Source organism: Patella vulgata, chromosome 7, assembly GCF_932274485.2.
Source record: "Patella vulgata chromosome 7, xgPatVulg1.2, whole genome shotgun sequence".
Classification (NCBI taxonomy): domain Eukaryota; kingdom Metazoa; phylum Mollusca; class Gastropoda; family Patellidae; genus Patella; species Patella vulgata.
In genome coordinates, this window is record NC_065885.2 from 629,998 (window position 1) to 644,407 (window position 14,410).

The following is a 14,410-nucleotide window of genomic DNA, read 5'->3' on the forward strand; positions in this document are numbered from 1 at the left end:
AAGTGACAGAAATCCCACGGCCCAGCGAAAACCCACATGGCTATGCTAACCCTTGTCACGTAGGGATCGACCGCTGACTTGTGTCAAATGGTCTAGAGTGTAACTGTTAGACACCCCTCCCCACCTCACTCGAATTTAGAGTGCCCTGATAATACCCACAAGAGGTTATGCAAGTGGATCTACCCCTTGTCACGCACAGAACCATGATCGATGCCATGACTTCAATAGACAACAACCCTGCCCTCACTAATTGGTAGAATCTAACATCAGCTGTGTCAATATGTAAATCAACAGACCAGATAAAAACAGTGGAAGATTTTATTGTAAAATATACTTAAATACAATCAACAAGACAAGCAGGAATTTTTAAAACAAATTTACTTTTCATATAATGGCATTTCATATATAAATAAATAACTGTCTTTTTTTAAAAAATATCTTAAAATGTGTTTTATCCCATGCGACTGAATCTTCCATGGCCGATTGAATCAAATTGTCGTTTTTCTTTTTGGTCCAAACTACTTTGTAGCATTCGTTTTTGTTTCGCGGACATCATCTTGAGCATAAGTTGAAGAATCTGTAAGATTCGGTGCTCGGATAAATCCGAATGGTCTAATTTGAAATAACCCGGGTAGTAAGAGTCAAGGCGTTTTCCAAATCCACCCATGCCGCTAAAACTGGATATTGGGTCAAATGTCCTCTTAGCACGACTCGATCTTTTACCGAAGCCACCCATATTACTGTACCCTGCTATGGAATCCATACTACGTTTTCCAAAACCGCCCATACCACTGAAACCATCGATTGAATCTAATCTACGTTTTCCGAAGCCGCCCATACCACTAACACTGTCAATAGAATCCAATCTACGTTTCCCAAAACCGCCCATGCCACTAACACTGTCGATAGAATCCAATCTACGTTTTCCAAAACCGCCCATGCCACTCAGGCCATCGATTGAATCCAAACTACGTTTTCCAAATCCTCCCATGCCACTAAAGCCGTCTATAGAGTCCAGATGACGTTTGCCGAATCCGCCCATGCCACTAACACTGTCAATAGAATCCAGACTACGTTTTCCAAAACCACCCATACCACTCAGGCCATCGATTGAATCAAGATGCCGCTTTCCGAAACCGCCCATGTCACTCAGACTATCAATTGAATCCAGTCGACGTTTACCTACTTCTTCCATATCATCTTCTTCTGGACCATCAAAATTAAACTCTTTTCCCATTAACGAATCTATAGAATCTACCGAACGCTTAAGTCGGAAATGCGAACGTTTGCCAAGTCTAGCTAATCCACTGTATGTTCCAATCGAGTCGAATTGGCGCTTTCCAAAACCTCCCATACCACTCACACTATCGATCGAATCCATTCGACGTTTTCCAAAACCGCCCATACCGCTAGTGCCGTCTATGGAATCTAAGCGACGCTTTCCAAAACCGCCCATACCGCTAACGCTATCGATCGAATCCATTCTACGTTTCCCAAAACCACCCATTCCACTAGCGCCATCTATGGAATCTAAACGACGCTTTCCAAAACCGCCCATGCCACTAACACTGTCGATTGAATCCATTCGTCGTTTTCCAAAGCCGCCCATGCCGCTCGTGCCGTCGATTGAGTCTAGATGACGCTTTCCAAAACCACCCATGCCACTAACGCTATCAATCGAATCCATTCTACGTTTCCCAAAACCACCCATTCCACTAGTGCCATCTATGGAATCTAAACGACGTTTTCCAAAACCGCCCATTCCACTAACACTGTCGATTGAATCCATTCGTCGCTTTCCAAAGCCGCCCATACCGCTAGTGCCGTCGATTGAGTCTAAATGTCGCTTTCCAAAACCACCCATGCCACTAACACTGTCGATGGAGTCCATGCGACGCTTTCCGAAAGAACCCATGCCACTAACACTATCGATGGAGTCCAACCGTCGTTTTCCAAAACCACCCATGCCACTAACACTGTCGATTGAATCCATACGGCGTTTTCCAAAACCGCCCATACCGCTAGTGCCGTCTATTGAGTCTAAACGACGTTTACTCATCTTGCTTTGATCAGTTTTCAAACTATTTATTCCATCAAGATTTTCCTTTTCTGATGCTACTGATTTACTTTCGTTCTGAAAAGAGAAAGGAATTTCAAATAAACTTTAAACCACAATCTTTTGTTTTCATTGTAAGAAACATGACGCAAATTCCTTTAAGAACATCTATCATCACTAGAAGGCAGTTGGAAGTCCCTTCAGCCTTGCTAGTCTAGTTTATAGATTTATAGAGAGGGTTTACCATCCACTCGCCACAAACTAGGTCATTTCGGGACTAATACATGGTTCAATTTTATTTCAATAATTCGCTTCTGCGTAGGCGTCTTTAGCAGTCGAAGGACCCGGAGAAAACCCACGGGGTTGGACAGGCGACCCTATACTCCTTGTCATGTACAACCTCGAAGTCGAAACCACGCCAGATGACTCAATGACAGACCTTATGATACAACGCACGCGCACTAACCATTCGCCCCCCCCACCCACACGTATGTAGGTCTCAAAAGAACCGGCCTAAGTTGTCATTGAGATGATAATGCCCGTTCAGTTCCATTTACTGTTGGAATGTAGGTCGACGGTTAAGTCGTATTTTCATACAATGGACATTTGGATGCACTTTGTGATCGACTAAGTGCTAGTTTTTTTAGTTATAGTATAACCCAGTGTTGAATTCAAGAATGATAGGTCGCATACGTGTATCTTATATTTACGCAGTCAGGAATTCGTCCTGTGAGACGGATCAGATTTCGTGTGGGTCGTCTGGCCTCCATTCTTTAGTATGGGGCCGATAAGTTCCTGTGCATGTATACCTACAAAGTTTTCCTCGGATTAGAGTCAATTTAGGTCGGACTTTGATCTATCGACTTGTGGTAATCTCGCACTTGTTAAGGTGTTTCTTGTTATATAGTGTACAGTGTCTAAAACCACTCTATGTATCTTGTAATATATGATAAATGGTGGAATCAGGAGATTTCAAGATGATTAATAGCAGACTGAACTAACGCATCTGTGTTAAAACGATTATAAAATCGATGGAACGAGATTATATCCAGAGGATTGTAATAACAAAAGCTGTTCACTAGGGGATTTCCCGTCTCAAAGCCCTATATATCGTTTCTACGTATACTCTGATTTACAGGGGCAAGGTCTCTTTGATTTATGTCGAAACATAAATAGCTGATTTGGGTTGATTCTGTGCTCTTTCGAGAAGTGATGGAAGAAGTTTACCCCACGGTTAAAACTTACTTTAAACCGACTCAGAGTTCATTTAATATTTACTATGCTGCATACAAAATGAAGTACGCATACATTTTGCAAACGATGGAGCGAGGGCAAGTAAAAAAAAAACAAAGCGATAATCCAGGAAGTAATGGTTTGTAATGCGCGAATATCGAGGGATTCGGCGACTGGGATATAAAGAAAATATTTTGAGTTTCATTAAAATCGGGCAAGAACTGGGATCTTTGGGAGATGGTCTGTGTTTATTGTGTTAATATCTTACCTGGGGTGTGACTTTATCGGTTTCCGATGATACCAAATATGGACTGGATAACAACACAAGTAGAAATCCAAATCTTGAACTGCTTAGTAAATTCATTCTAGCAGTACTGAAAAAGAAAAGCGATATATTAATTTAAAATGCAACAATTAAATTTAAATTTGTTAATAGATTAACTGTTTCCCTTAAGTTGTTCCATAGACTTCCATATACATTCCGACAGAAAATATAGGACGTCCACTAATTAAAGAAATGGGGCGTTTCTTAGGCAAGATATGCATCTGAAGTTAGGGCGGATTCTTTAATTGCTAGCATTACTAGCATTTCATGAAGCAACAACAGCGCGTTTTACAGCATCTAACTTGATAAGATGTATTGAGTTAAAGGCGAGATCAAGAGTTCTATTGAAGATGCATTAGTGGCGACATGTATGCAAAGTAATGTTCATATTTCTATAGTTCTTTATAAGCATTCACGATTGTATTTTGAATGGTTTTGTCATGAATGGAAATAAAATGAGTTTCAACCTCCAACAATTCTACACCAACCGGGCTAATGAAGACAGGATATGGTATAATGGGTTCGTCCTGATATATTTTTATAATCCAAGTACAATCTAATTTAACCCAGGGGTTGTTATTTAAGCGCTTATCACCCGTTAATATTTGCGAAATGAACAATCTCATTAAAATACATATCTATATTTCTCTTCGTTTTTTTTAATATACTTTCGATGGCCTCCACTACATGAAGATCTGATCATCTGTAGTTGGAGGTCGCGTCAGGGGTCATACGAGCGGCGTTTGGCCCTATGACGTCAGAATTTGGTTAACCAATCAGCGTTGATGTTTCAAGTGTATATTTCGAAATACCTCTTTTGCTTTGTCTTCGTTGCGAATATCTACCCAAAGTTCCATACACTACACGCCAAGAACTCGCCACAACAGACAATTTTATTGGCTAATCCCTCACATCAACCAGAACGCAGGTTATATAACAACTCGTCCAGACCCTAAGTGTAGTGAAGGCAAGTAAAACGAAACTAAGTAGAATCTGTGTTTTAATCAAATGAACAAATGGCTTAAATTTTAAAGATGCCGTTTGGTTTGACGACATGGCCCACTACGTTTCAGCGGCTCCGGGATAGTGTAGTAATAATATGTTGTTCTTGGGGCTTATTCGGTTCTAATAGCTTAATGACAGTCCAATTCTAGACTACTATAATCAACATTCGAGTAAACTAATCCCATATACTACCTATCTAATATTAATTCCACGAAAAGAATAACAACCTATATTTTTTAAAGCTAACGGAATAGATTGAAATTACAATACATTTTGGAATAATGGAGAATGTGTATGAAATCTCTAAACGAATAATACTGTTTCCTTCCTGAACATTTTTAATTTTCATATAATTAGTTAAGAGAAGAGGTGTTATTACTCGCTGCTATTAAAATGTCGCGATACTCACTATATGCAATATGAACAAGTGGCTCTGTGTACCTCAAAATGAGGTTTTGCGACACCCCATTCATTTTCACCTAAACGTAAAAGTGGCTTTGTAAATCAGTGAAAAAAACAAAACAATTCATTTATTTTTACTTGAACACCCTAGATCAATTTATGTTGTATCTTATAAATAACGTTTTCCCGAGATACCATAGGTTGTGTCGAGCTGACATTAATGCCTATGCTTCATAAATTATAATGAGAAAGAAAAGACCACTAGAATGCAGAAACAACGAGACAGGTTTCTGCTAACTGATGACTTTCCCATTTGAAACAGATCAGAAAAATATTGCCACGTCTTGTGTGGTTATTTAATTTGCATTATTTACTCGACGAAATATCGCTTATATATTATTTTTGTCTGTTAAGAGTTTTTTTTTGTTTTAAACAAAAAGAACAAGAAATGATTTTAAGATATGAAAAATCGTCAAGCTCACATTAAGTGACATACAAGGTCTACAAACTAATTGCTATTCAGACAAGACATGTTCAGGTGCTTAATTAATTATTTTCTGTTTATCACTTAAGAATGTGGTCCAAGGTATAATTTGACATATATACAATAATAGCCCCCCGTGGAGGTTTATTTGCTATCTGTTTTTTTTTTTGTTTTGTACTTCTAAAAGTGTGTTTGTTATTTTAGCCTCAAGCATTTCTGTCGTTTCTTATTACAAGATAACAATTATATACATCTTCGATTTTCAGTTGTTTTTATTTTATACCATCTGTGCGTTCCCCTGACTGACACAACAAAAGGAGTGGAGAATTCCTTGGCCAGGGATGGTTGGTTAAGTTGCGGACGCTCAGATAAGGGTTGATTGGATTAGCCATTTTATGTTATCTGTGCGTGCGCCTACAGACAAAACAGGGCGACGGGGATTTTATGTCATCTGTGCGCTCTCCTACAGACAAAACACAGGGGGGGGGGGGTGATGATGGGCAAGGTAGCGTAGCACTTACACAATAAACATGTTTTTAACAGCTGCCTTCACCGACTGGTGTTTCCAGATAATGGTGATGTCGATCTAATCAAATTGTTTGGACGTCTTATTATCTTACGGTTCGTCTATAATGATCGCGTTTAAAAATAGATAGTAATAGATATCAGAATAATGAGGGTAAACAAGGCATGTAATACAATGTCAATATCTTTACCATTCATCAGTGTAGTGATATCTTACGCATGCCTTCACGGTGCCTTAATTACATCCTTCATACACTGCCAATAGGCCTATCGCTGGAGTTAGAAATACTGAGGACTTGTTCAATATTTGCCATAATGAAGATCTATGCTGCTATTCGATGTCATATATTGTTGTCGTGTATTGGTGATGTTTATTGATATTATACACATAGCGACACAGTCAACACGTGTACTCTGTTTTCTCGGTTTTAAGATCCGTGCTACAATTTGTTTCGTCATAACACTTGATACATCTGTGGTGGTATGTAGTCGGGTTTAAAGTTGTTTTACTTAGAATTTGTGTTATATCGTCTTAACAGACACGCTGAATTCGGCGTTTTGAGAAACATCGGTCAAACAAGAACTGGGGGATACGCGGTATACTATATCTCCACCATTAAAAAAATAGGTGCAGTCGCCACCTGGTCAGAGATATTCACATTGTCAGAAGTAGATGTTATGCGCCCATTTTGTACTGATATATCGTACATGTCGGTCAGCTAAATATAATTAGACCTAATCGAGAACTAAGCCAAGTTTCATCATTATAAAAGATAATAGAAGACTCATCTTGTTATTAAAAATACTGTAAAATATTATAATTAATATACTGTAATGGCAAAACATTCAATAATTAATAACCCGTAAGTTAACCCCCACCTTACTATAATTAATAACCCGTAAGTTAACTCCACCTTACTATAATTAATTTGGGCAACAAATTAAATTTAATAGAAATGTCTTCACGTTACAAAATTCATGATTTAATGTTGCGGGAATAAAATCCGATCTAAGCCAGTTAGCAGTATGAATTATTAGTCAAGTGTATAATAATTCAATCCGTTACAATTCCCTCTTCACGCGTTATTACTAATTTACTATTCTCAAATGGACAAAATATCAAATATAACTAGATTTATTAATCAGGTTTATAAGCAAATTAAAAAGGTAAATTAGGATCTGTAGACGGTGGCCATTTTAAACATGGAGGGTTGGATGGCCGAATGGTTAGCACGTGTGCGCTGTATTATAAGGTCTGTCATTGAGTCAACTGGCGTGGTTTCAATTCCCCGGTTGTACGTGACAAGGAGTAGGATCGCCTGTCCAACATTGTGGGTTTTCTCCAAGTCCTCCGGTTTCCTCCCATTGCTAAAGTCTCCTACGTGCAAGCGAATTATTGAAATAAAATTGAACCATATGTTAGTCCCGAAATGACCTAGTTGGTGTCGAGTGGGCGTTAAACCCCATTTTAAAATTGTTAATTGTAGTTAAGTGAAGTATAATTATTTAATGAACGAACTAAGACAATATCCAGGTATTAACCCAATTTATCCACGTGCCGTTCATGATGTTGTAACGTGTTTAATATCTTAAAGCCAGAAAACAGATAAATATATATAATTACTGAATGACTACAGGATTATAACAATGAGGTAGTATTAGTCGAGTGGTCAGAGCATTGGACACGTGACCAAAATGTCTCAGAGTCGGAAGGCTAAGGTTTACACGTGAAGAATATGACGCCAAGCCGCGTTCGTTCGAATCGTGTACACATTTTCGTACACACAAAAGAACCCGTAACAGGGGACGCTGGTGTTAGGGTACACGTACCATGTGTGTTTCTTAATAACGGTTTTGCGAGGACGAGACCTTAGGGCCCCCATTCCGTTCTTCTTTTAGCAGCAAAAACTCTAGTTGTTAATAATGTTTTCAATAGGCCGTGCGTCAAGAATGCCCCGGTTCGAATATCTGGCTTTTAGAAGAGCCCGGATCACACGTGTATGTTTGGACGTCCAGCAAATTGAAAACTAAGAGCGTTAGCCTCTGTGACAGCAGAATCGCCCGTCCATCGTTAACATAAGGAAGGGCTAAAATACAAACATATTGTAAATGAGTGTGTGACAGATTATTATTTTGGTTCGTTTTAGGCATTTTATCTCGCTTTATTTCATTACGTTTTAGTAAAGAGCTTATTTGATCACGTTATTGGATTTTATTTCCCTGACGGACAAGTCCCTTCTTATGTTCTATTAATATCTATTTCTCCCGTCACGTTTCTAATATCTTTATTAACTCATGCCTTATTAATTGTGCATTATACTAATTACAAACAATAGTAAATTGCAAAATTAATAACTAAAGCCATAAATTAATACTTATTACTATTTATTTGATGATGTTTACCACTCAAATATTTGCGCATTGCAATACTATTGTTGCTACCCCTGAGATATTCAAACTGGTCATTGTATAATTTTCTGTTATTGAGTCAAATGGCGTTTTTTCGATTCCCCAGTTGCTTGTGACAAGGAGTGGGGCCGCCTGTCCAACCTCGTGGGTTTCCCCAGGTCCTCTGGTTTCCTCCCACTGCTAAGGACGCCTACGCGTAATCGAATTATTGAAATAAAATTAAACTATGTTATTCCTGAAAAACCTAGTTGGCATCGAGTGTAAGGTAAACCTCATTTCTCTCAATGCGCACTTCCGGTTTCGAAACCCAGCGATTGAAGCCGGGTGTCCAGTGTCCTACTACCACGGCCCGGAGTTGATTACGAAATCAAACACAAGTTGTACTAGTATTTGTTTGAATTAGTTTGGTAACGACGTCTGTCATTCCATGGTCTGTTTGAGGTCAAAGGTCATATTTACGTGAAGATCAAGTTAATCAAACATATGATGAGAACATGATATTGATTTGGACTACTTCAGACCTGATCCGTGTTTAAAAAAAACCCTGCTAACATCGATACGTCTGCAAATGTCAAATGACATTCCCTAAATTTCATCATCTAGACAAACATTATGCAAGAGCTAAATCTGCCTATTGCAGGTCTTTCTTTAGGCCTTAAATGCTAAAAAAAACTACACATTTATTTAACATGAAAAGATCATAAGACTACAGTGTTTTTAAAATGAGGTTTTCTCGTCCCAGAGTAAAATAATTTGACTGAAATTTTCATTATTTATTTTTAACTATTGTTAATCTTTGTCTAATCTTCCATAATAATTATATCTTTAAGTTGAAATGCAATCTGGTTAAAACACAGATCTTATTTCGTTTTGTTTTTATAGTTCAAAATTTCGTTTTACTTGTCTTTACTACACTTGTAGTGTAGGCCATCGAAAATATAAAAAAAACGAAACGAAATATAGATCTGTATTTTAATCAGACAAATGTTAACCGTCGCGGCCGAGTAAGGCTCTTGTTCACTAACCAAGGATTCCAGGGTTCGGTCATGGTGTTCGCCGAGAACGTATCTCGGGCTATTTCAGCGTGGATTCCTCTTGTCAGGGGTGCAGTGCGGAGGGCTGAGCAGGGAACCGTGTGTAGTCGTTCAGATCGGACAAAAAAATTAATTAAGTTCGTATTCCATTAAGATAGGCCCCAGCGCCGTTGTTCGGCCAAACTTTCCCCCATGGCGCATGTCATATACCCGTCTTCATTAGCCGGGTTAGTGCGTTAAACCCTATTTAATTTTCATTTTAAGTTAGTTTCATTGTTCTTGTTATAGTTACAGGATTCATGAAAGGTCATGTTTTTTAAGGAAATAGACTGTATCGATAAGATCATACTTTTGGATATTCTCACCAAAATGAAATATCTTTTACCCGTTTGTTAACGGTCATCACAAAATTTGATTTAAACCAGGATCTGTTCATCGATTTATTTTTTTGCGAAGAATGTAATGTCGATAAAGTTGCCTTGACATGTGTTTACGAGAGCCGGAAACTAGGCATTATTTGCCGATTGAATTTCTATTGCCTTATTACATTGCACAAATCACGGATGTTAAAGTCATCATGCATTATTACATTTTAAACTCCGCTCAGATTGATAGATCAAGGTTACACTGTGTTGGTTTGTCGTTTAGAAGTTTACGATCAACAAAAACAAACAATTGAGTGTCCGATAATTGAACTGGATATGGCGGTTTGATGAATAAAGATGGCGATTGAATGTTGACAAGATGGCGGCTTGATGATGACATGAAGTACAATGATTGACACAAGAAGGTGAACTAATCAAGGGAAAGAAATCTAAATGAAATTAACACGTGATTGACAATCGGATCTTCATTCATAAATAACTTGAGCGATCAAGTTGGTAGAGTCTATTAAGCGCATCCAATAAATAAAAAGTGGTTTTCTTTAAGTGTGAGTGTGTATGTGTGTGTTTGTGTGTGTGTGTGGGGGGGGGGGGATAACTCATCTTCCATCACTGTTTATGAGAAATATGCTTGATTCAGAAACAAAAAAAAAATTACACATAGTTTCTTAATGATGTATTTAATACATTAAAACTTTTATAAGGTGCAATATTGGTGGGTTTTTTTTTAAATAAGGCGAACAATTTTGAGTTAATTCGTAACTTAAGTCTGAGAATGCTTTAAGAACTAGGGGCCTGTTTCTCCTTGTCAGTTGTGCAAACCAAGGTTCATTCGTGTCCTCGTTGGCGTGTGCGTAGAATAACTCGTGACATTAGGGTGTAAAGCACACTGCGTGTTTGGTACAGTAAAGTAGGGCGTTAAACCCCATTTCAGTTTATTTCATTTCTTACGCAGAGAAGAGAAGCAAAGCCGTTGGTATATACATAATAGATAACAAGACCGAATAGATTCCCCCGATTGTCCTGAAGCTTAACCTGTTCTCTTAGTTATTTTAACTGATCTGTCACCAACGTGATCTATTTAATTCTGTATAATCTAGAAGGGTAGATACAGTAGATCAGTACTATAGCTGGCTTACGGTTTATTCGAGTCGTGTATAGTTCTGTTTCCGGGAAGCAATGAACCAGCTATTAGTAAACGGACAAATATTTTGTAGCGCCTATAAACACCGGAAGTAGTAACAGTAATCGGGTCACTGATCTGTTCTGATTTTCAGACATTAGAGAGCAAAACATTTATTTATTTAACAAATTGTTTCAATGGCATTTAGTAATTGAAATGGAATACACAGGACACAGTTCTATAGAATACACTTACTGTTTATCACTGAGGGATGTTTCTCCTGTCTCTATTTATAATACTAATAACAATCACCGAGTTTATGTCAATAATCACTGACGTATAACTAGCGTATCGACTCTAAACCTTTTGGATTTTTTTCCATGGGATTAAATTATCTTTGATTGTTGACGATCACGATCATCAGAATTAAAACCCAATGTATCGGCCAATAATCACCTCATAAACCTTTTTGTTTCAAATATCCAAAGTAGTTCACGTGGCTAACTAGATTTGGTGTCAATTTATTCATATCTAGCTGTATTTAATATATTGCGGCTTATGGACTGAACTGGTCTATTGCAGGCGGGAATACGGCATCAAATGTGCTAGTCATTCGTGTAGTACGAAAAACTAGAGTTCTGTCATGTACACTTGGGTACGCAGGTAAGAGAATTCTTCCCAGTTGGAATTCAATAAATACTATAATAACCCTTGGCAGTCGGAATTAGATGAAAATTCAGGCGTAGACCTCCATTCCCTGACCGGAGGATTGGATGGCCGAATGGTTAGCAAGTGCGCGCGGTATCATAAGGTCTGTCATTGAGTCAACTGGCGGGGTTCCGATTCTCCGTCTGTACGTGACAAGTAGTAGGGTCGCCTGTCCAATCCCCTGCGTTTTCACCGGACGTTAAACCCTCATCTCTCTCTCTCTCTCTCTCTCTCGCTTTCTCTCTCTCTCTCTCTCTCTCTCTCTCTCTCGCTGTCCTGACATGTCCGCCATCATTAAAGCGTAGGATGTTAGACCACATCTAAATTCATTTCATTTCGTACGATCTAAATGTATTTGTCTGGTGGTTACAACATGATGGTTATCAATATCCGATCGACATTGATCTCTAACGATCTATATACGTGTCACTGGAATGATTTTATTAGTCTTTTATTGGTCTAAATAGTGGGGAGGGGTTATTGATCAGTTATATGTGGGGGAGGTTTATTGGTTAATCTCACCACTATATGGGTAAATAAATCGTATAAGATCAACCTCTTTGACCCAATACCAATAACCGATCCCTCGGATCACCTTAAAGAGACCATCAGTGTAACGCGACTAATTGATACAATGCTATTTCTGTAATGTCTTGAAGTCAACCAGAGCAAAAAAACAACCATAATGATATCACTAAGAATAAAAGTGGCGTCTACTACAGTCATTGTTTAAACTTATTGGAAATTACTTGTGAGTACACAGGCAGTAGGCATTAACAAGCACCATCTATTTGGAAGATTACTAGATATTTATCATGGAGATGGAACTTTTATTTAATACAAAACGAAGAAAGTCAGACATTAAACAAATTACCTTATTACTTGGCTTTATTTCTATAAGGTTAATGTCGCAAGCAAGTAAAAAATCAAATTAATGTATTGTTCATCTCAATATTCTGGGGTTCGTGTTTGAGAAATGGCGGCTTCTTCAGATAAAAAAAAAACACGTTTGCCTGGATTATTTTCTCTCAGATTTTTTTTTTACAGTAATCGTAAAGTCACGCCCAGAAATTATTTTTCCATAGTTGTTGTTCAATTTTAATAATTAGTACAGTTTTTATAACATCAACTAATATTGAAATAGTCCATCTACATGACAAATGCCCAGTCCAAACAAAACAGGACGTTAAACCCCATTTCATTTCACGTGCGTTACACGAACCTTGTTTTTCGTTCCACACGTGCTACTCGAATGGCAAAACAATTTGAGTAAAGTCAATACATGCTTCTGTATTTTTACTCCATCTTAGACTATTTATTTTAAAAACGCAAACGATATCGACCAAGTAATAAAAATAAAAGTGTTTTTCTTTTTTTGCCAATTAATTTGCAATTATCTACATGTATATTGACATGTGTTATCGAAATAGTTTCCGGGTTCATTCCCCTCGAGATCGTTTTAAACATTAATAGTTTACAATATTGGCGTATGTTAAAGGACAGACCTCAAATGCCCCCGAATTTCCTCCCCAAGAAAATTTGGAAAATTTAACGGCCTTAAATGCGTTTTCCTGCTATTCCAACCCGTGAATACAAGTTCAACATGGTCTGATGTAACCTAACTGAGGTGGCTTACCTGAATTCCAAACAATCAATCAATCGTTTAGACCATGGAGCTGCAGTATATGGCCCTCCCCGAGAAAATTTAGAAAATTTAACAGCTGTAAATGCATTTTTGTGTTATTCTAGCTGGGTGTTTGTCCAATGGTTTTGCAACCGAAATCCCATTCTATGACGAACCGAATACCAATCATCCATCAAACTGTTGCAGCTGCATTCACAAATAATATTCGATGCCCGAAAAATGTCATACCATTAAAAATGTTAATCCAAAGTCAGTTCAGTAGAAATTCGTGGTACTCAATTAAAAGTAAAATTAGTGTTTTAATAGATTTCGGACACTTTATTTAGCCAACTAAATGATATAATAATTTTTGTTTTCACTTTACCCGTCTGGTCGAGGTTGGGGGGAGGGGGTGCTAGTGCGTGGACAATTTTGCGCATCGATTGACTGTCTTTGATTTTTGATGTTTCTTCACAAATCCAAGATGTGGTCACGAGTCGAAGCTTTATGGTTCACAGTACGCTCTAACTTGTTTAAATTCGTATCAGGATCTAACGGTAACACTACCGAAATAAACAATTTGCACCTGAATTCCACCTAAATTAATACCTTTTAAAATATAAAAGACGTAGTTTTAAATTGTTTAAATTTGTAAACGTATCAGGATCTAACTCAATCAGTACCAAAATAAACAATTTGCATCTGAATTCTACCTAAATTAATACCTTTTAAAATATAAACGACGTAATTGACAGTTTCTTTTTCACTCCTGTGAAGAAAACAACCATGATCAATTACCGCTATTCATTCGCTGTCACTTGTTTAATTAGAGGTTTGTGATACATTAATTATTGAATATAGTTTATCTTCACCTGTTTAATTAGAGGTTTGTGCTACGTTAATTAATCAACATAGTCCATCCATCCTTGTTGGTCTTGTTTATATGTTTCTAGTAAAGCAATCAGTAACGATGTATGCTAAACCATGTCAATTAATAAAACGTAATCGCAATATCGAGCCAGTTGTCAAATATACAACCATTTTAACAAGTTGCAAACAATGGTTTGAAACTAAACATTAAATACAGAAATCCCCGCTA

The 14,410-nt window shown here is 37.7% G+C and overlaps 1 protein-coding gene across 1 annotated transcript in view; it reads right to left on the bottom strand.

The window, feature by feature from the left end:
* Nucleotides 1-302: 302 nt before the first annotated feature.
* LOC126827836 (uncharacterized PE-PGRS family protein PE_PGRS54) overlaps nt 303-14,410 on the bottom strand; it is a 35,319-nt gene continuing 21,211 nt past the window's right edge. The window contains exons 2-3 of the mRNA XM_050557401.2: nt 3,558-3,663; nt 303-2,134 (exon numbers count right to left, since the gene is read on the bottom strand). Coding sequence (XP_050413358.1) covers nt 452-2,134; nt 3,558-3,653 — 1,779 coding nt within the window. The 5' untranslated portion in view covers nt 3,654-3,663 and the 3' untranslated portion in view covers nt 303-451. The remainder of the gene's footprint in view (nt 2,135-3,557; nt 3,664-14,410) is intronic.